Source organism: Sturnus vulgaris, chromosome Z (genome assembly GCF_052056855.1).
Source record: "Sturnus vulgaris isolate bStuVul1 chromosome Z, bStuVul1.hap1, whole genome shotgun sequence".
NCBI classification, from domain to species: domain Eukaryota; kingdom Metazoa; phylum Chordata; class Aves; order Passeriformes; family Sturnidae; genus Sturnus; species Sturnus vulgaris.
In genome coordinates this window covers 21,486,295-21,509,828 of record NC_142283.1, presented here as the reverse complement: position 1 = coordinate 21,509,828, position 23,534 = coordinate 21,486,295, and the positions used below count along the sequence as shown (strand labels likewise).

General features: G+C 37.3%; 1 protein-coding gene across 13 annotated transcripts in view; it reads right to left on the bottom strand.

The window, feature by feature from the left end:
- PRR16 (proline rich 16) overlaps positions 1-23,534 on the bottom strand; it is a 138,575-nt gene that overhangs the window by 43,546 nt on the left and 71,495 nt on the right. For 10 of the 13 annotated variants that reach the window (XR_015799219.1, XR_015799218.1, XR_015799217.1 and 7 more), the window contains one exon: positions 2,838-3,732. Coding sequence is in view for 1 of the 13 variants with exons in the window: in XM_088155944.1 (XP_088012070.1) it covers positions 2,974-3,732 (759 nt within the window). In the remaining 12 variants the exon portion in view is untranslated. The remainder of the gene's footprint in view (positions 1-2,837; positions 3,733-23,534) is intronic. The other 3 variants (XR_015799221.1, XR_015799220.1, XM_088155944.1) reach the window with 1 other exon arrangement.

The following is a 23,534-nucleotide window of genomic DNA, read 5'->3' as shown; positions in this document are numbered from 1 at the left end:
CTTCTCCTATTTGCATTTGAGAAGTCTAGATCTGGTCAGTTCACATTTTAAAATACCTTAGGGAATCAAAGCTAGACAGCAGTCTGAAGTGATGGCAAACACTGACTTAAAGCTCTGAGTACTGTTACTGGACTTTCATTTTTTTCATGTATTAGCACATTTGCAAAACACTACATGTAATCTCAGAGAATATTACATTTGCAGACAACTCTTGTCCAGTTCTGGTTAGTTTACTGGGTTTTCCTCCGGAAGTTGTGAAGCATACTACAGATGTTCAAAATTGCTTCACAGACTTTATATTCCTAATATAAATGTAAAAAATACTGCTGGCTGAATACACTGATGCATTTGATGTTATGCCATTTCTATTAGCAGTTTCCAAACAGTGCTGCAAAATTTAAACTTAATTGTTTCCCACATTTTGCAAGTTTACCTGTTTTAACCTTACTTTTATTCTGACACATTATTAATGTGAAATTATCACGCTGACACAAATACCTTACAATAGGACACAAGCCAGAGACATCCTCATTAAAATATAATTGATTCAATGTTTGTACTGATTTAACAGAGACCTTGGCACATGTTGTATTAAAGAAAGCCTGGGCTGTCAAACTTTGCAGAAAAACAATGTTTTCCCATCACATTTTGATTCTCCATTTCTGGCCAAAGACAGCATTGCATTTGAAAAGCTACATCTTTTCGTGGCACAGCCATATCATATGAGGATATTCAGGAGGCACGGGGAAAGAGACAAGAAAGCACTTCTGGAGAAGAAGACAAAGTACAAGATGCAAGATGTTGGGTACCAAAACTGAACATTAACTGCTGAAACTCGGATGCTATTTAAGCTTTCCAGAGCTGAGAACTGTAAAAAACCTGAAATTTACATATCAATGCACATCTACAGAGTACAGCGTCCAGATTGGAAGAACGTGTTCATTAGGCTCTGAGAAGCCCAGACCAGAAATACCATGCTCTTCTACCAGAGATGAGCTCATAACAGAAAAATTAAGTGAGGTAACACATATGCACCAAACCATAACCCCCTAGAATGACTCAGTTATTTCCTTTAATATTTTATGTGCAATATTTGATTTGCATTAACTTATTTCTCCTACGTTTAAGAATGCAAAAAAAAAAAAAAATAAACTAGCTCATTACAGGTGTATGATCTGTATAGTAGTGATAAGTAAGGACAGCGGGAATTTTCTTTTTAAAAGAAAAACCTGAAGCTAATGCAATGTGGATATGTCCACATTGTTGTTCCAGTGATTTTAAATGTGGTTTTCAACGTATGAGCAAGGGAGGTGCTGTGAAGTCCCAGCACGTGAGCAGAATCCACCTGCCAAAATCCTGATTTGGGCAGCAAAGATGTCACACAGATGCAGAATGAGTTACTGTCTCCTGCTGCGAGTGCCTGGACTTACTGCACTTGGCAACAGCTCTCGTGGGGTTAAGTACAGTCAAACAATAGTGCATCATGAAAAACACATAGGAGGCACGAGGGGAAAACATGATTAAGAATTTAGGATGATTTCTTTTCCTTTTTATGTAGGGAATACTCACGAAGCTTTAGACACTGGATGTGCATTTGCACAAAATAAAATATTTGCTTAATGCAAAGGTTTATAAATAGTAGTCATTTGATGGGACTTTTTGTTACATTTATTCATATTATTTTGGTTTAAGTACTAGAATACGTATACAGGGAAATATAAGTATCTGTTTAATACCTATGAATAGATGCAAATATAAATTAAAATTTAAAATGTTTTGTCTGGTTTTTCCTGTTCTGCCATAAAGTACCTTTATATTTCAGCTGAAATAAGCATACTTTTTTTTAATATAGCATTTTCTGTCGGCCATTGAGATTACTTTGGCACAAGTTTTGTAAATAACAGATTTATTATCAGATTTTCTTCATTGATTGGATGCTTTTTTAAACTCCAAGTCCCTACAATTCTCTTTGTGAGAATAAAAGGATGTTCTCTCATAAAATAATTAAAAACAGTGAGGACTTTTTTTCAACCAGTAAGAATATTAATTGGGTTCACCATCAAAATGTGATAACATGTAAAATATCTTGTTTTGCATGTTAATGCTCCATAATTGCACAGAGCTTTTCAACTTCAAAGCTCTTTACATGAATTAAGTGGATGTCCCTGGAGGCCTTAAGCAACATTTTCCTTGCCTTCAAAAAGAAGATTTGCACCAGACAAAAGCTTTGTGAAAAACAAAGGGCTACGCTTTGTTTTGTCAGTCTACTGCCATTGCACAGTGAGATAAAATACCATTTTGCAGATGGAGAAAAAAGGGGAATTTAATGGGACCATTGGTGCTCTGTACTTTACATCGGTAGTGATGCACTAAGACAGTGAGAAACAAAATGCAACTCAGTTTTCCAGAGCCACGCCAACACATGTTTCAAGCATTTTTTCCCCTCCAAAGACCAAGTTGCAGAGAGTCCAGTGATTATCTCCTACTGCAACCACCCCACATATGGTGAGTTTGCTCAAGCACTCATGAAGAGAAAAAAAAGCATTTGCTAGAATTCAGTCAAAGGCTGCTATCTCGTACTCCACTTCATCAAAAGACACTTGAAAAGTCTCAAAACCCAGGAGAGAAGTGGTTATTCCCTTATGTCAGACAGACTGAAATCTATCACATTGAACTGTCTTTTTCACTGGTTTTTAAACCATGCTGCAAACAAGAAACTGCTACAGATGTTTACAACTTTGATGCTAAAGAATGAGTATTTTTTTCAGCACCCTTCACCATAAGGGTATTTTTGGTGAGTACAAATAAGATCAACAAGTATTCCTCTTTGTACTTACCATGTGATTTTTATGCCACTTCACTGGACACAGGGTGTAATACATTGGGTCTTTTTATTGCTCAAGTAGAAAGTGCTCATTACCTATTTATGTTTATATATAGGAAAAAACAAAGAGTTATTACAAGGGGCATACTTCACACTGTTGTAGTGGTTGATTTCCTCAAGATGGTCTTCTGGGGTTTTGGCGCAGTTTGTGGAGGCACAGTTGCAGGTCTTGGAGGAGGAAAGCTGTTACTGGGACTTATCCCCAACCCTCCATTTTCCAGAAGAAACGGAGGCAACGGAGGTGGAGGAGGTGGCAGAGGAGGGCACTGGTGTGGCAGCTTTCCTGCAGCCCGGGCCGACTCGCCGTGCAAGTGCACCTCCCTGTTTTTAATGTTGTACCGAACGTCACAGTCGGGGCAGTAGCCGTGGTACTGCACCTTCTCACTGAACCGTACCCGCTCCCTGGCTCCCGCCTGGGCACACCGCTCCTTCTCAGCTCTGTGCACCAGAGGCTGCATCACGACTTTCTCCAGGCTGGCGCTGGCTATGCAGCACATATCTCCATTGGGGAGGCGGCCGGGCCCCGCGGGCAGGCCCCCGTTCCGCAGCAGCGTGCCGTTCGTCTTGACTGGGTTGGCCAAGGAGGGCAGCCGGGCGGGCTCGTCACATTTGACAGGAGTGAGCCGAGGCGGAGGAGGCGGCGGGTTCGGCTTCCGCAGCACGGTGAGGATGGCCGAGGGGTGCGCCGGCGGCTTGATGAGCGGCGCGCTGCCCCGCACCTTGACCTTCTCCAGGCTGGAGGCTGTTGTGCTGCTGGAGCTGCTGTTCAGTGTGTCTGTTTTGGAACTGTCCGTCATCTCATCCTCCAGCTGCAGATCACACGTCAGTGTGTCGATCTGGTCAACCACCTGCACAACAGCCAGAGCGAGAACAGTGAGAAAAGCGTACCTCAGAGAAGGCACAGAAAAACAAAGCCATTCTCCACTATCAGTCTGTCCTCCCCAGAACCGAAGCATCCAATTTTCTGAGCGTTATTTCTTTTTTCTTGTCAACGTAATAAAATAATCATAATAAAAATGACGACAACAATAATGATAGGGATGGCTAGTTTGCTAGCTCATCACCTGAATGAATACAAGAGAAACATAACATGAAAACAGTCTAGAATGAAATTCCCTTTCTTTCCCTCCAGGGCTTACTTGGTAATATCACAGTGAGTGAAGTGTAATTCTTCAGTATTATGCTTTGCCTTCCAGTGCAGGAGGAGACAAAACTGTTCAGCTTTAGCTTCTGCATGACAGCTTCTGAACCAAAAAATTCTGCAGAGTATATCTTTTAGCTCCAACCTTTCAAACAATCTAGACTTAAAGATGCATTCTCTGTATAGGTATTATACAGTTAGAATCGAAGTTTGATACACAATTTTCTGACATTTTTTAACATAAAAGAGACTCAGAAAGAAATTTTCTCTTGCACTATCTCCCTTTATGAGTATTTTCCATAAGATCTAAAATCCTTCAAAACTATCTTGAAATAGCATTTGCTGAAAGAGAGAAAATGTTGCTTGGTTTCCACTCACAAGTATTTAAGAACTCATGCACTTTATTTGAAGTTTTCCTCTACCTCCCAGAATTCTGGTTTTAGATTCTACATTGTGAGATCTTTTCTAGTGTTCAAGATTCATTTTTCTACTGATTTCTTTTACAGGGCATGAAACTAACAGTGCGTTTACTTGGCAGAGAAGTTTTTCATATGAAAATTAAAAGCGCTTTCTGAGAACTGCATTTAACTCAGTACCCAGGTGAACAAATGTAGTTATAAGCTACACGTAACTACAACAGATACCACAGGAATTAGCACTGGTACACGTTTACAAACTGATCTCTGTCCTTCACAGCCTCACAGGATGTACATAAAGTAATCAGTAGCTGAAATGTCACTAACTAACTTTGGTGCATGAGCAAAACCTGTGCCATTATTGCTTGGGGTCCTTGCAGGAGATCTGGTAGAGGCAACCCAAAACATCTGAAATGAAATCAGATCCGGCCACTGTGCTACAGAAACTTTCATTTCCACCTCCTGCTTTCAATAATTTGGTGCTGATACTACTGATTTCAAACTAAGACTATTTTTAGGAATATGAGCTATATATTAACTGCAAAAAAAGTGAAAAGTCACAACTGAAGGCAGTGACTCTATTCAGTCAAACCAGTCACCCACTTATGTACCCAGTAGTAAAAGGTAAATAATAAAAGCAAAACCACCATAAAAGGAAAAAAGCACTACAGCTTTCACTGCTCATACAGTAAGCAGAGTTCCATAATACAAAATCAATGAAAATTCATATGCAGCAATTCAGTTTAGTGCTTTCCTTCTCCTAAAACCAGCAAACATGCAAATAAGCATCATTCAGAGAGCTTTCAAGCATCTTCGAATAAACTTTACAATCCTTTTTCTCAAATAAACAACTGATTTATTCAGTACTCCAAGCCAACTATCATGTTGCCTTCAAATTTCTTTTTCTCCAAAAAAAAAAAAAAAAAAAAAAAAGAAAAGGAAGAAAGAAAGAAAAAATATACCCTTCAAGCACAGACATTAAATCCCTGAAATAGTAAGGATTTAAAAAATTATTCTAGAAGTTGAAATGTACAGTTGAACTCTAGTAACTGTCAGATCCCACACATCCCCTCCAGGGTACAGCTTATAAACTCTAGAAGTTAGAGAAATCCTATCTTTATCAAAATTCATTGCAAGAATGACAGTTTATTATCATCTTCCATTACATAAGCAAAATAAGGCAGAGATAACTTCTTAGAAGGAAGCAGGAACCAAGAAAAGGAAGTCAAGTTCTGGACAGTAAGCCTGAAATTTAAACATCCCTCTGCAAGCTAAGTATGGATTTGTGTAAATATTAGGGTAGACCCATATATATATATTTATATACCTAAATATCCTACTGTATCCTATCATCTTTTATTAAACTGTAACAGTGATAGAATGGATTGATGCAACATAAACCAAAGAAATTCCTTGGCAAGCAAAGAAATAGAAAAATTATGCACTGCAGAGCAAAAATGTTCTCAAGAGTAACAGGAAAGTCTGTTATGAACTACGCTTCAAGTTAATGACTACAGAGTTTATCTCATGCCTTCTGGGCAAATGTGTAGTACACATCACAATTTCTTTTGTCACTTATCCGTTTGTAAAACATAAATCCAGCATGAAATGGCTCTGAACACAACAGCACAGTTTTTCTGTCCAGATTCATTCCCACCACGAGTTCTGAGTCTGTGTACTGTTCTTTTTCTTTTTTGTCCCAGAAGGTAAAAATCAAATAAGATGAAAAAGCAACACGAGAACTCATGACTAACACAGTGAAACTGTTGTAGTCAGAAAGAAAAAAAGAGCCCTTATTTCACAATGCATCTTCTATGAAATTAAGAGTGAGAATATTAATTAAAAAAAACAAACAAAAAAACCCAAAAAAGAAACAAAACAAAAAAACCTGCTCCAGTTGTGCAGAAATGTGTCCATTTTTTCAGTCCTGAATAAAACAGGGCTTGATTCACATGTACAAATACTGGGGATACGTAATTTTATAGTCCAAGGAGCTCTTTAGCCATTAACTGGATTTGAGCTCTGCAGATATGCCCACTTCTACCCTGCCAGAAGTATCCTGAGGCTTCAAGCTCTGTAGAATCCAGTGTGACACTCCTGAATGAACCAGGACACCAGTTTATTCTTAGCTGCTTTCTAGGTTGGTACTGGACAGCAATATTAGGTGCCCAGAGCTGGATTTCTCTATCAAAATCCAAGATCACACCCTTAGCAACATGCATTTGGACTCAGAAATTCTGTGCTGCAACTAACAGAGCATGGAGAATTAATCAGTAAAATCAAGTTCAGGTAAAAAAGAAAAAAATACTATTCAACCCCAATTAACAACAAAAAACCCACTGAAGCTGAAAACAACTTGCAATGCAAAGATATTTCAGATTTAACCTGATCCTCAATGTTACCAAATTTTTATAAAAAATTGCTTTAAAATATACAGCATAAAGTATTTCTTTTCCACTGAGGTTGAACTGCAGTTCCTGTTTAAAGGAACTTCAGAATCAAGTCCAAGGTCAAGTCTTGAGATTATCAAAAGCAGCCTATGCCGTCCTAGTATTTCCATCTTTAGAGCTGTACTTGTAAGTTTTGTCTAGTTTTTATCTCCTTTGCTGAAGGCCTTTTGTGAGCAAATGCCTTAATTTTATTAGACCAATACTCAAAACTCCGTATTTCTCACAGGATGCCAGGACCTCATTCCAAGAATCCAACTTTGTAATCATAAGACTAAAACACAACACAGAAAATAACATGTGCTTATACTTGTTACTTGTATCCCTAAATTTCTCTGAAAGCATCTCTACATTAGTCACAAACACATTTTTCATCATTTCTTCGTGTTTCCCCGTTTTTAATACACCTCCAAAACATATCTATGGAGAGTTTTGTTGTCTCCTTACAATAAATGCTTCACCAGGACTTCTTTTCCTTTATTTAAAGGAAGGTAGCAATGTTCACTGAATATATAATCCACTGTCTGCCCTCAATCCACCACAGACAATTGCTGAGCCTTTTTTTTGCAACCCTTAAATAAAAAAGCAAATTGCTTTTCAGGAAGAAAATTAACTTAAGGAGTCACGATTTTTTAAGTTCGGAGAAGTAAAAAGTTGTAATATAGGTATAATTCATATATCCTCTTTCATACTACATCATAGCAGTGCGCAGCTATGAGATTTAAAATTTGTTGGAAGTTTACTCAAAAATGAATAGTTACGGACAGATGCTGAATTTGATTTTAAATCAACCAAAATAAAATCATGCCATGAGACTAGTTCTCATTTTGAACTAAAGAAATTAGTGGTGAAGTGAACAAAATTAGGTGGACAAAACAAATTGAAAAAAATTATCAATTTTTAATTAAAAATTAATAAAACAAAAATTTAATTTAAAAAGGATTTTTTACTTTTAAAACAATGCCAAAAACTTGCAAAGTTTGATATGGACAAATATTGCACTTTATGTGCAAAAATGAACTACCTGACAAGCCACGAAAATAAATATGGAATTAAGAATAAAAGAACCATCAGCTCTACCATGAAGAGACTGCCTTTAAGTAAAGGACTGAGAAATATGCTATATCCGTAGCTCTAACATCTCATGACTGCAGCTCTAATCCTACAAGAAATTGTTCACTTGCTGTAATTAGTAGTGGAATCTTCTAGAGAAGCTGTCAAACTATTTACATTCACACCACTTTAGCTTATTATTTCCTGTACAGCTACTAGACCTTTATTGACAAAAATGAGTACTCAATATATATACAGGGAATTTAAGATCAGCTCAGATCAGCTCAGCTGGTCAGATCATGCTGCTAATAACATCAGGGTTGTGGGAAGAGTTGGCTTTGATGATTCTTGTGGGGTCCCTTCCAACCTAGAATATTCTGTAATTAGTTCTGTGATATCTAAGGACACAAACAAAGCCACTTTCTTACTAAGAGCCTGTAAATCCTGAACTACCCCAGAGTTAAAAATCAAACAGACATCTCTGTTAACAGTGAGAGAATTAATATCTCCCTTTACAGTTTATGCTGCAAAGCAGCAGAATAAGAACCTTTTTTCAGGTGGTTATATTTCAGCTTCAGCCAATCCATGGTCTTATCTTTTGTATTTTTCTACAGCAAACTTCTCCACAGTGCCACCTGTCCCCTTCCCCCAACCCCAGAGAATAGAGATTCCAGGTCAAGAAGAAACAGAACCAAAATTAGACTAGAAACAAGCTTATAAAGTTGTGTAAGCTAAAAAATTGCCAAAAGAAAGCAATAGAAAAGCTGTAGCCAGAGAGACAAGTGGTCTACTTAGTACAATACTGTGAAAAATTACAAAAAGCAGGTGCTCAGGCAAGAACACTAGAAAAGTCACACAGAAATATTTGTGTAGAACCTAATTCCATTCTCAAACAATTTCTAACTCAAGAACTTCCTAGCAGATTTTGTATTAAGCAGATATTGACATACCTATCTACAGTGAACATCTGCTTGAACCTGCACCAGCTTTTGGCATCTGCAATACCTTCCAGTTCCCCACCTTCATTACACGGATATGCCACCCACACCTCTTTCTGCTTGAGAAAATAAACAGATGTTTTTACAGACAAAGTGCTTAATGAACTTGCATAATACTCAAGCTGTAGCTGTTTTGTGAAACTGCAGCCACAGAGTCCCTTTCAGTCTTGCAGTTGGGTTGTGGGTTGGGTTTTTTGTTTGTTTTTACAAATACATCAGCATCTTCATATGTGAAGCTGTATTAGTAAGTAATGTCTGCTTATGCGAAAATACTGTAACATGGCACAGAGGATTAATTCAGTATTTGAGTAAATACAAACTTCCAGGCAGATTAGTTCAGCTTTCTCTTCCAGTAGCATCTCAGCAGCTCAGTCACTCACTGCAGCAGCAAAGGGCAAGGCTGGTTGAAGCCTGTCAGTGTTGGGGTATGCAAGAGATCAGCCCCATTCTAAGCAAAGTTAGTTCAGTAACTTTGAAAACCAAGTCAGGCTGGAAATAAGCATGTGAATGACAATATAAGACTATGTTGGGCTCTTGAGAATCTAACAAGGCCATGAAGACTCAGCATCATGATTCTGAATTAGCAGTTCAGGGAAAGCAAACCGGGAAGCCTATATTCAAAATATTTTTTTTTAAAAGACCTTTTTCCATGCAGAAATAATAATAAAAGAATTACAGCAAGCTGCTTCCCATATTCCCCTTTAAGAACCTGACATAGCCACGTTAATTCTCCTCTGAACCCTACTGGATGAAGTCTCATAGGGATGCTGTTTGGAAGAACAGAGACATGAAGGCAGATATGCAGCATGTGTCCATAGCATGATGAATAGCACAATTACAATTCATGTTACACACAGAAGAATACTGATAAAATTATGACAAACAAAACAGAAACCCTGAAAAAATAAAGTAAGAAATAAACAAAAAAATCCTTCTGAGAAAAGCAAGTTCCAGTAATATGTTGTAAACCAGCTGTAAATGCAATAGTACAAAATCTTAGAGACTTTAGTCCCTACATAACAACTTTTGATATAAACAGTCATTCATGATGACTACAAATACAGTGATTTGCCTAATTAGAAATCATATTAATTTAAATTAATGCTAAATATTTGTCCAAGCTCTTAACTATTAAGGTAAACAGAATGTAGAAGCTCCAAAAGTATGTTAATTAATGCTAACCATGGAGACTGTGGAGATTGGAAGTTCCTTTGTAGGATTAGAAAAATCACATATTTTCATAAATACCTTCCTAAGTACACTTTTCAAACACATTAATAACAGTTATTGTTAAAAAAAAAGGAAAAGCCCTTGTAACATTATAGCTCTGAAAAATAATTTTAAATATTTAGCATACCCAAAAAGAATTTGCTGGGAAGCTGATAAACAATTTCACTGCAATTCTTTTGCTAATGCTAATCGTAAGCACGAGGTATATTTCTTTAATTTTAAATAAACCATCTCACTATGTAGAGGATTAACTGGCATCTTTCTCTTCCTCTGGCTCCCTAGAAGAGACTCCAGAAATAAATTTTTATCATCCTTTTGTACTAAAACCAAAAGACATTTTCCAAGAACAGCCAAAACATCTTTTCTGAGACCACGTATTAGGCTGTTGGATTTTTTGATTTAAAGGATTTTATTAGCAAAATACTACTTTTAGTCTAGATAGCCTCCATATTTTAGTATTTCAGCCCCATTTAGGTTACATTTAAGCCCAACTGAAAGGTGCAAAAAATTTGCATTAATCTGAAAGTACTAACTCCTGTTGGACACTTATTAAAATACGGTTTCAACTGAAATGAACAGAACTAGAGGATTTAACTGAGTAGACACCTCTAACCAGTCCTTTTGCCTTCAAAACTTGACCCTAAATTGCACAATCCATTAAGTTTTATTTTAATTTAAATATTGAAAAAATACAACACTTAAAGCAAATTTTAGATGAAGCAACAGCATTCTCTGCTTTTTACACTCAAAAAAATGGAAAGCCTGCTAATGCAATAGACTTCTTTCAGACATATTTGCAATACTCTTTCTGTTGATAAGTCCTATCCTTGAAGGAGGTTCTATTTATGCAACAGGTTCAACTACCCGCCTGGACAGAAATAATACTATAGGTAATGATGATTATTATTAGAAGGTTTGCAACTTTTTCTGCTGGGAGATCTTAAATGCACAAGCTCCCACCTCGCCCTCCCCCTCCTGGTGAGCTGCCCCTAACACCTAGAAGTAAGAGTACTACAAACATTGTTCCAGGAATGAGAGAGCACAGAATATTTTGCAATACTGAAGGCTTCCTGGAACGCAATCTGACTTTTTCTATCTGGATGTACTGAGCAGAGTACATCACAGGAGATAGCCCATGGTGAGCTTACACCACTAATAAAGAAAAGTAATGAATCAGCAAACTGTGTTAACAGAGAAAGTAATTGCTATGAACTATAAAGGTTTAGAATGAATACATGGTTGCCTTTTAATTATTTGTTGCTCCAAGTTAAATGACCTCTGCTCCCACTGCATCACCACATATTTAAGTAATTTAATTAAAAAGAGTATTTTATCTAAACATTTAAGAATACAATTTTTTGAGATTCCTTTCAGCAAAATGCTACATGGACACATGAGAGGTATATACAAAAACAGAGTTTTATCTCATTTTTGGTTCTATATATGAAACCTTTGTTTATGAGAGATCCAAAACTAAGCCCTTCAAGTGATTATGACTAACGTGTTTTAGACAGTGTAATCAAACTGTAGCTAAATATTTTTTTAATGAATATAATTAAATGATTTAACAATAATTACACTAGAATTCTAGGATCATTGTCAAGAGAGCTTTTTAACAAAATTCAAAGCAAACAATGTTATGTTACATGTTTATATGGATGGTCAGTTATTTTACAGTTAAAGCTGAATTTAATCGAAGTCACTTATTTTAGAACTCAAAGAAAGCTGTCCATCAGCCTTCTAGTCCAAAAAAAATGAATAAATACCATAAATTGAGAATGCTTGAGGAGCAACAGCAAAGGAGCAGAGTTTATAGTCAATATTTGCAATGAGATACACCCTACTCCACCAATTAAAAGAACAGCAAATTAAAAAAAAACAAAAAACCAAGAAATCTCTACCTCAGGTATTTTCAGCACTTTTGAAGGAGATAGTAATTTCAGTGTGCCAAAATACAATACTGCAGATGTTTTTTTCAAGCAAAGACTATTAAATTTTTGTCCTTATAATACCATTAGCTCATACTTTTGGCACAAATAGCTGCTGCTCCAATTCTGTTTCTGGTTGCAGAACAGATAGCTAATAGTACAAGAAAACAGAAATTTTCTTTGCTTTTGCATAACCTGCAAAGCTGCTGGGCCTGTTATGCCTGTAACATACTTACACTCCCAGCAATACTGAACTATTAAAAGAGAACTTGGGCATCCCAAAGGTACATGATGCTGCACTCAATACCACAACACTGTGTTCTTACTGCTGGTGGTCCAGTCCTCTCTTCTGCACCTGTGGCATAGGTTTCCCTTGGATATAGTTAGTTTTGCTATTTTTAATGTAAAAGAGAGGCATGACTTACCGAGGTATTAATGAAAGGCGGAAGGTGAAATTCTGAAGAGGTCTGTTTTCCTAGGTAAGTCAATAATTGCCCTACAGAAGTAAACTACAGTAGTAGAATACATTGTGCAAAGAGTAGAAAACCATTTCCAAACAGATTTGCAAAACACAGTGGTGAGGAGGATGGAGAAGAAACTGTCTGTCTCAGTAATGCAAATAACAAACTGCAGCCAAGATTCAGTACAGCTACCACAAATTTCCAACCAAAGATAAAGTCAAAATGATTCACTCCTTTAAAAGACTTGTTGATGCTTAGTCTTTGAAGCTTGCTTTTGCTTTTTGGCTTTCCTACAAAGCACTTTCAGTGGAGTTAGCATCTTATTAAAAATTATATGGAATATTTATTTTAAATTTAGGTATTTCAGTAATTATTTCTATAGTGATTTTGACAATATAAGGAAAATCTGATCTAAACCTCAAGACGAGAGGAAAAAAATAGCTGTCTATATTTGCTGCACCTTCCTTTCACAATGTCTTCTGGGGTTTAAAAGACGTGAATATTTTCTCCTTCTTCTCCCTTTCCCTCTCTCCCTCTCTTTCCCTCCCTTCTTTCTTTTCTTTCTCTCTCTTCCCTCCTCCCCTCATCCCCCCCAATATATCAGAAGTTCTGCTCAGGTCAATTACACAATGCTTCAAGTACTAAAGCATTTCTTTGATTGCCATCCACATTACCAATCCACTTTGAAGAGTCCTCACATCTTGTCCTTATAATCCTCAATCCCTTTCTTATAACTGTAGTATCTGTGGCAGCAGGAATGAAATGTTTTGTACCTAGTATTCTGAAGCAGTCCTTAGATGTAAAGATGTAAAAAGTGGAATTTTTCCAGTGCAGCTGGCAGGATGAACAGAGAAACACTAGAAAGACAGATCAAGTGCCCCCTTCTGCTGCTATCCCATGGAGGTCGTCTTGGCTGGCTCTGATTCAAAGAAAAATGTAGTTCCACCACTTAAAAGAACATGGTTGGTGAGAAGAGATGTTAAGCAAAAGAGACCTCTGGTATACACATTGAAAGATACTGTGAATCTCATAGGACATATTGCCATTTAAAATGTTATTAGATAGCATTGAAAAATAGTTGTTTCATTTTCTGGGCTATTAGTGAAAATATAATTATACAGGTAAGCCTCAAAGCCATAACTCATATTTTAATACTGAGGCCTATAATTCTAGAGCCAATATTTTCATTTTTGGCAAAGTAAATGTAAGTTGCGAACGTAGACACTTGGGGTTCAGGCCTAAAAATGGACCTGAATACCAAGATAAAAGGCATGTCTATTTAATACAAGAAAGTGCTGCAAAATATGAGAAAAATATAATCTGTGTTTGAAAAAAGAAAGTGATCCTGAAATGTCTAAAGAAAGGTAAGTATTGTAAACTATTTTAAAGTTTCAAATGAACATTATTAAAAATACTATGGAATTGCACTTTGTTTTTAAAAGGCATAAGAAATGTTTTGACTAAGTTCAGTCAAAAGAACTACATTTATATATGTTTTGTTAAGTTCTCAGACTTTAGGCACCTTTAAAAGAGAGAACCCTTTATACACAACTAGGTAAGTTGCATCTTCCTGGTAGGAATTAAGACATTTCTTTTGGGCTAGATGTAACATATTGAAGATGATCATTCAGGGATAAGGAAAATTTAACATTAAATTAAATTCTGTGAGTTCTGAGGGAAGTGGTAGACAAAATCCATTATGGATTTTCCCAGTGGTAGTCCCTATCCATTGTACTTGAAAAATCATGGCTGTCAGGTGAAGGTACTGATGACTGAAAAAAGGGAACTATAATCCCCATTTTTAAAAAAGGGAAAGTGGGAGACCTACATATAGAGATGTATGGATATATAGGGATATACAGAGCAGACAGCCTTAGCTCTGTGCCAAGTAAGCTTATGAAACAGATTCTCCATGCTAAGGCATGTGGAAAACAAAGAGGTAATTGGAAGGAGCCAGCATGGCTTTACAAACAGGATATCTTGGCTCCTGTGATGGAGCTACAGCAGGTGGATAAGGGCAGAGCATGGACATTGTCTACCTTTGGGCAAAGCTTTGGGCATTGTTTCACATCATATCCTTGTCTCTAAATTGGAGAGATGTGGGTTTGATGGATGGACCACTTGGTGGATAAACAACTGCCTGGAATGGCATGGAAAGATTTGTGGTAAAGTGCTCCTTGTCCACATGGAGACCTGTGGCCAGTGGTGTCCCCCAGGGTTGGTGCTGGGACTGATACTGGGACTGCTACTGTTCAACACCTTTGTTGGTGACAGGGACAGTGGCATCGAGAGTACCCTCAGCAAGCTCCCTGACAACTCCCAGCTGAGTGGGGCAGAGATGTGCCAGAGAGAAGGGATGTCAGCCACAGGGACCTTGGACAGGCTTGAAAAGTGAACTTCAACCATGTGAATTTCAAGAAGTTCAACATCATACAAGTGCAGGGTCCTACACTCAGGTCATGGCAATCCAAGTCACACCCACAGGTTGGGCAGAGAAGAGACTGAGACCAGCCCTGTGGGGCAAGATTTGGGGGTGATGGTTGATGGAAAGCTCCACATGAGCCAGCAGTGTGGGCTCACAGCCCACAAAGCCAACTGTGTCCTGGGCTGCACCAAAAGCAGCGTGGGCAGCAGGGCAGGGAGGGGATTCTGTCCCTCTGCTCTGCTCTGCTCTGCTCTGCTCTGCTCTGCTCTGGTGAGACCCCACTGCAGTGCTGTGTCCAGCTCTGGGGTCCCCAGCATGAGAAGGACATGGAACTGTTGGAGCAAGTCCAGAGGAGGGTCATGAAGTCAATAAAGGGACTGGAGCACATCCCCTGCAAAGCCAGGCTGAGACAGCTGGGGCTGTTCAGCCTGGAGAAGGGAAGGTTGTGTGGAGACCTCATGGCAACCTGGCAGGATCTGAAGGGGCCTGTAGGGAAGCTGGAGAGGGATTCTTCATCAGGAACTGCAGTGACAGGACAAGGAGTAATGGGTATAAACTGAAAGAGAAGGTTTAGATTAGATGTAAGGAAGAAATTCTTCACTGTGAAGACGGTAAAATGTTGAACAGGTTGCTCTCCTGAGAAGTGGATGCCCCATCTCTGGTCATGTTCAAGGACACATTGGATATGGCTTCAAGCAACCTCACGTAGTAGGAGGTGTCCCTGTCATAGCAAGGGAGTTGGAATTAGATGATCTTTAACAGCTCTTCCAATCCAAATCATTCTCTGATTCTATAAATAAGATATATATTCTAGGGATGTAATTTTGTACATTTAAATTACTGCCATCTAATACTTTTTATTGGTACAACATTAGTTGTACCATTATTTAATAAATACTGTTATTTAATATCTGTGGGTTGTGAAACACACCAACTACCTTCTTAACTAAAAGTACTAAGGAAAATACCAGGAGTTAAAAAACTTCAACCTTAATATATAAACCAGGATCTCAGTTGTTTGTATTATTCCTGACATCTATTCATTCAAAACAAAAGCAGCTTTACAAAACACCACAGACATTGTTAAGTGTATAGATTTTCTTCATCTGTCTCTTTTATATGCATTTTTTTGCAAGTGCTGTTATACACTTATATACACTGTTACATTCTATTTTACACCTGCTGTCAAATATTTATAATGTATCCAGGTAACCTGGTGACCACTGTATTTTGTTTTTTCTTTCCTCTAGGTTAGTAAAATCCAAGTGCAGAATTTAATTTTTAGCCTAACAGTTACAATAGTGGCGTTTCTGCACTGATAAAAACATTACCAAAACAATGGGTCCACTGATGATTCCTCTCCCCATGCTTACAGCTGGGAGATTTGTTGCTCTTGATACCTCCTAAAGTATTTTTAAGATCACATGTTTCCTTCTTGTCCAGATAAAGAAGTGTAAAAGCAACATGATGATACTGCAAAACCAAAGCCATTAAGTCCTTCAACATGCTCCTATCAATTCAGAGGCATTGCAGCAGTAGAAATAGTACTCAGTTTTTTTAACAAAAAAATTAAAATCACAGTTGCTTTGAATGTAGTTGCTGCAGATACATATTCTACACAGGTTATCCAAAAGGAGACCACAGCAAATAGGACATCACAGTAAATAGGAGATTGCCCAGTGGTTCCTAATTTCCACCTCTGCTACTCATGTAACTGCTGTGTTAACTCAAGAAAGGAGCTCCATCTTTATGTGGCACCATTTTTCACTTCACTATTTATTTCTCATCCATTTACATTGAATGCTTTGGAACAAAAGGTAACACTTCTCATATGAAATGCTCCCTACAAAATGTGTGCTACTTTTCACTATTATTCTGCTACAGTACTGCAGAGTGGAATGTTTTTGGCTAATCTTGTTGGCTAATAGAATCTCTTGACAGCAGGATAAACAGAACACTTACAGTCAAGTACAAAGTCTATATGTTCTAAAGTTCAAATACCCTTTTCATTGACATTTCCTTGCATCATATGCATTGGAACATTTATTTAGGGAAAAAAAAAGGACAACAACCAACAACAAAACAAAACACTCAAAATTCCCTACATCTAACAACATATATTGGGGAGTTATTTTTTAGATAACATCTTTTGTAAGCTATTGTGGAAGTTACGTGTTTTCCAGAGCCAAGTGTAAGTACATGACATATTAGGTTATATAAAAGTCTCCATGGCAATTCTGAACACATCAAACCATTTATGACCACTAAGTGATGTTCTCACAGATACTGATCAGCACACTCAGAACTGCTTAGGACTTAGATCTTGCTCACATTCAAACATTACACATATCTGCCTAAGAAGTGATATAAACCACTTGTCTGAGAGTCCAAACTTCAAGAAGAAAGTAGGATCCCTTTTTTTTTTACGAAATCCAAAATAAATATACACATTAATTGAAAGATTAAGTATTTCCCTGCATAAGAGTTGTAGTACACACAGGAACAGCAGTGTTTAATGCATTACAGAAAATAATACTTTTTCCCACAGAGGAATATCAGAACTTATATTGAGCACTTTTTCCAATCAACAAAAACACCGATACGGTGCCTCAGTGACTAGCAAAAACAATTATATGCTACACAAACATGCATTAATTTTAAAGCAGAAATTACATCAAGTATTATTTAAAAACTCTGTATGTTGAATCCACATTATATACAAACAGTCGCAGAAGAAAGGTAATGAAGCAAATTAAGCATTAAAATTGCTCAGCTTATTCATGAGATTGTATTGTGTGGGCTGCCTTATGCACAAGTACATAAAGAATTTAAAATTTCCAGCACCTCTGACACACAAAAATTTAAGTCCCAGAATGAGAATAATGTAATGTACCACACACACGTAGTCACGGTAGCATTAAATATGCAGAGAGTAGAAGACAGAGAATTTCAGTTTGGTTTTTGGGGTTTTTTTGGAGGGGAAGCAGTTTTTTTTTATTTTGTTTTTTGGGGGTATTGTTTTGGGGTTTTTTTTTGGTTGGTTGGTTGGTTGTGGGTTTTGTTGGGGTTTTTTTGCCTGCTTGGGTTTTCTATGTGCAATAATTATGAAATAATAAAAGTGATTGTGGTATATAGCAAAGATTTTATTTCAACTGAGGCAGAAAATATTCAGGGCTTTCAGAAGCTTAGCACCCTTATGTCCAGACAGGCAAAAGAGAGTCCTGACATCTAAAAGACCGAATCTTTAAAGCATTACAACTGTAGTGTGATTTGTTTAAGAATGTATACCCGCTTTACAGATAACGAAATAAAGTTTTAGTTCTCTCCTTAATTAAATCAATCTATTTCTATTCACTGACATCAGATTCTGATTCTGCAGGTGAAACTACGTTTCCTTACTACTAGGAAGTATAATGAGAAGGTGGCACTGTTATCTGAAAAAAGAGAAGGAGAATAAAGAATGCATCATGATGATATAAAGGAAGCAATAAAAAGGGGAATCCACGAGCCAAGATGTTGTAGAGACACAGAACATGTTCATTCATGCTGACAGTTTTTACTGATGGAGTGAAAGAGAGCTGTGGAGCGTAAGAATCTGTATTTTTCTTCACTGGACTGTAGTAAAGCGTGAATCCTTATCAGGAACAAATTCACTAATACAGTTCTTTACATTGCTATTAATAGCCAGAGTTATATTTAATCTTTTTCTGTAAGGACAGAGTTTAAATAAGAGAATTCATGAACATACAAACAAATAATTCCAGGCTGTGGAAATGAATCTTCCAAAGAATACATTTTTAAGAGTCTGTAATTATTTATTGGATCCACAATAAACCAGGAGATTTTACTGAAAACTATACCTTAGAGTTTCACTGAAAAAAACCCCTAAGCTTGTCTAGATACTGAAGTGCATCTCACTTCCTGATTAACATGTGTGCTTACAAGAAGCAGCAAGCAGTAATATCTTTCTAAGCCTGGCTTATGGCTGGAACAAAGCACTCTGGGCTTTCAAATGTACAAGATCTTTACTAAGCAGGAATAAAGAGAAAAAGGACAAGGATTTTAGGTTTTATTTCTTTCCAACATTCTGAGCAGTTCAACTCCTTTATAGATGTATCTACTTCCTTCTCTCAATAAGATGAAAACTTTGAGGGAGAAAAAAATTCAGACTTGCTCATCCAAATTCTTTACTAAAACCTGACATTCCAACTTCTCATTTTGTGCATTCTACCAAAAAAAAAAAAAAAAAAAAAAAGGAGGTGAAAATTAATTCTTGTGATCTCCAACGTTAGGAGAGAAATCATTTCCTTTCATCACAGAAAATGAAGACATAGCTGTCTTTAATCCATGAGTTATGAAAAGTTTTGATCAAAGAGGCAACATTCAATGAAAATCAAATTAAATTCTATTTTCTGTTGACTCACATTGCCTTCTCAAATATTTTGAAATATATTATATACAAATATTGCAGCTATTCATTACAGTGTCCACTTCTATCACATTACTTTTAATCCTCCACCTTGTTTTGTTTAAACATGTGATCGAAATTAAGCACAGTTTTCACTATTTCAATATCTGAAATTTCAGACACCTATTTGCTTTTCAAATCTTTCACTGTTATCTTTTGCCAAACAACTTTCCTGCAGTCATGGGCTTGGTAAAAAATATTTAACATTTGAGCCAAAGCAAGAGCAAAACCATGTTAGTTCAAAGCATAACTGACATTTACACTGGCCAACTTTTAAAGCAGCTATGGCTTTACTGAATAAAAATCGCGTTATTAAAATCCACTAATAAAATAAAATGAATGCTTTTTTTCCATTGAGCTCCTGCTCTGGTCACTAGGACAAGCTACACTGTTCATATTCTTAAAATTTGAACATGGGGATTTGTGAATTGCCATTGTTGCCATGACATCAATGTTCCAGATTGCATCACTGTTTAGTACTGCAGTAACTGCACTGACAACACTAAACCAGTCACAAAAGCTTTCATACACAACAGTACCATCCATGTGTAATATCCAAGCAGCAAACAAAGTGTAAGAACCATTCAGATTCCACAAACCTTGGCAATCACTAGCAGGACCCAACTCTAAGAAGAAACACACATGCTGTGTAAATTACGTTCCATTCTTCAAAGCAACACGAGTTTTAATCTTCAAAGTAGTGAATGTACCGCTAAATGATAGAAAATATCCTTGCTGTTCCAACAGACAATAAGAGAATGAGCAAGAATGAATCTTTGCATGGGAAAGTGTAACATACCTGCTTGTCTTGGATGTCTGATACCCGGGAACACTGAAATAGGGAGACTGAAAGGAGAAAACTACCCTACGGTGATTACAGCCACATGAAATTAACACTACTTTACAAATCAGCCAGTTATCCATATATATCCATATTTCCTCTTTCTCACTTTGGCAAGTACAGTACTAACGAGATGATAGAAGGAAGACTTTGAAGAGCAAAACTTCTAAAAGCTATGCTAATCTTTTAATTTAACTTAAAATCTCTCCTGAGGATGTTAGGAATCCATTACTGTTAGAAATGGAAAAAAAAAACAACAAAAAACCTGTTCATCGTCTGACTGTAAAGTGGCTGTGAAACATATTGTGAAGCCCTGGCAGAACGGAACCTCCACCTTAGCCTACTCAGCACTCCTGTACGAGCACTATTTACAGCTGCCAGGCAGCACAATGGCCTTTGCATGTGCTCCCCCTGCACTGCCCAGCCTGCAGCCCACATTGCATCACTGTGGTTCAGAGCAGCTGCAATGTTCTGCTGGCCTAACCACATTCAGTAGACTTGAGGACAAGCCTAACTCTTCTGACAGCAAAGCCATGGATCAACCAGCATCATGTCAATGAAAGGAACCTCGTGTTGCCTTGTGGTCTCTGCTGCACCCGTGCACAGCTGTGCCTGTGGAAAAGCCTTCTCCAGTGGCCTGTGACAAAGGGAAGAGAGACTCAGGAAAGTCTCTGCCAATCATGATGGCTGAAAACTTCACTGTAGCTTTGGAGCTACTTTAGACATCAGAAGTCATTTACATTAGCTGAAAAATAAGCAGACAAAATCTCCAATCTCCAGGGCTCATGCTGGATCAGCAATACACATTTTCTCCCTCAGCCCTGGAATTCCCAGCTCTGGACACAATCCTGCATTTTCTGTTAGTTCTCCTGAGATACCTGGGAGATGCATCTAGCATCTCTTATCAACTGGTACTCTACTGAAGTTTCCCTTGTACCACTGTCTATCAGTTTTGGGGGACAGAACAGTCAATAAAAAGCTTCTTTGTCCTTGCAATACCATGGATCATAACCAGGAGTGATTCTGACGGAGGATTCTGTGAAATGATTTTTATTAACTTCTGAATCTTAAACTGTAGAAAATAATTTGTCTGTACTGAATGAAAGAACTGTCAGCATAAGAAAAGTTCTAAAGATATAGTCAGTACTGAAAAATAAGTGTTCTTCTAATCTAATTTTTTGAATGCCCTAAAAATGACAAAAGAAAGCTATATATTACTATATATTTGACAAACATACACAATTTATTGTGTTTACCATATGGAATAGCTTTACTTACTTTCTGAAAAGTAGAGTAGATATATTTGCATTAACTTGGTTTATTTGGTTCGAATTCAACATTGTTTCTGATTTTTCTAAGTCTGCATTTGCACCAAATACTACTACTGATAAGATGCCAGGGAATTTTACTGATTAATTGAACTTCAGAAACAAGTCCTCACCTTCCCATATCCCCCAAATGTCTTGCTTGCAATTACTTGTAGTTCTTCCTGGTGTTGTGTAACGTTTTTTTTTAAATTTTATGCCAATATAATGAGAGTGTTGGGAGTGATAGTATGCTACAGAAAGCAAACTAGGAAATAGATTTTAGTGAGATTATCTGTAGCTGAAAAAGAGGACTCTAGAAGGTTGGCTGGGCTATGTGAAAGGTGTAACGCATTACTTAGACTATTTTTATTCACCTTCAAGAGATGAGTAACTGCCCAAGCAGAAGCCATAGAATTATGCAAGTTCACACACTAGTGAAATTATTGCATTTGTCAAAGTAAGCGTTTGACTAGGTGCTATTCTTAGAGCATGACAGAAAAATTATCAACACAATTTTTTGCTTCGACTCCTAGAAATGTTGGCCTAGGTCTACGGTAGAAAATATGATCTGGGTTTATTTCCCTGCAACACTTCTTACATACCAGAGAAGATTTATATAAAAAGGCTAAAGAGTACCCAGAACAGTCATTACTATTTTCTTTGAGAAGATATAGCCAAACATGAGTTAACTTTTAAATATATTTCACTGGTCAAACGGCATTTGTGAGGTGAGTGGAAATGAAAATAATTATCCAGGCAATTCATAGGAGAATTAGGGTGCTGACAAAAGGTTCAAACCCCACTTCATAATAAAGACCCCATATTTCAGGAAGTATTGACTAGCTGTGCATGTCCATGGATACTGTGAAAAGCCAGGAATTTTAACTGCTTTTAAATTCAACAGAAGTGGGAATATGACATTTAGAATATTTCACCCTTACTGAATATACTGCTTCAACTCAAAGGCATTAATCTCTACCGTGTTTGTCCTGTCTATGACAAATGCAGTTTGTCGTAAAACAGGACTATTTTTCAATTCATATGCATATTATATATGGTATATTGTGAACACTGACACAGACTCATGCATAAACACATTAAGTGTTCAGCTAATTTCTTGTAATTACATGCAAAACAATTGTCTACAGAACCACAAAATGCCTAACTATGACATCTAACAGAGAATGAATCATAAGGAAAAATTTAGCTGGTGCTAGTGATGGGGGAGATACAGTCTCCTACAAATTTGTTTTGTCACTAATGAAAAATAAACCCCCTTTCTTAAAGATGTACATTCTTTTCAGAGTATGGTACATATATAATGTCTGAATGTGGCAGCATATTGGATCATTTGAGATCACCTAAATTGTTTTTAGAATGTAAAAGCTTCTGAGAAATTTTTAAATTATTAAAGCACCAAACAGATCTGAGAAACTCCACATATAGGGGACCCAAAGTCTGATTCCCAGGTGTCATTTGTAAGGACCTAGGCAGCTAATAAGCCAGGACCATAAGGCCAAGGAAAGAACCTGCAGACTTGGTAAGAACAAGGCAGTAAGGAGAACAGTGAAGTGGCTGGAGCAGCAGCTGCTCCAGGGGGAACTTCTAGGCTTTCTCATGCACTACCTGTACTGCCTGCAAAAGTTTCCTCATGCATACACTGAGGCAGGCACCATCCTAAACTTATTTAGAACATGAAATAATTAAATTAAAAAAAATCCCATTATGCCTTTCAATCTCTTACAGCAAGGGAGTCAATCCTGGTAATCAATGAGAGTAATGCAGACAGTCCCAGCCCAGGGAAAAAAACTGCAATGCCAGTCTCCTGCTCTAGAGAAGAACTAACAAAACTTTTTTCCCCCTCCCTTTCAATGCATCTTATCACACAGAAAATAATAAAAGTGTATGCAGTGATGTCAGTCATGGGAAATGCCT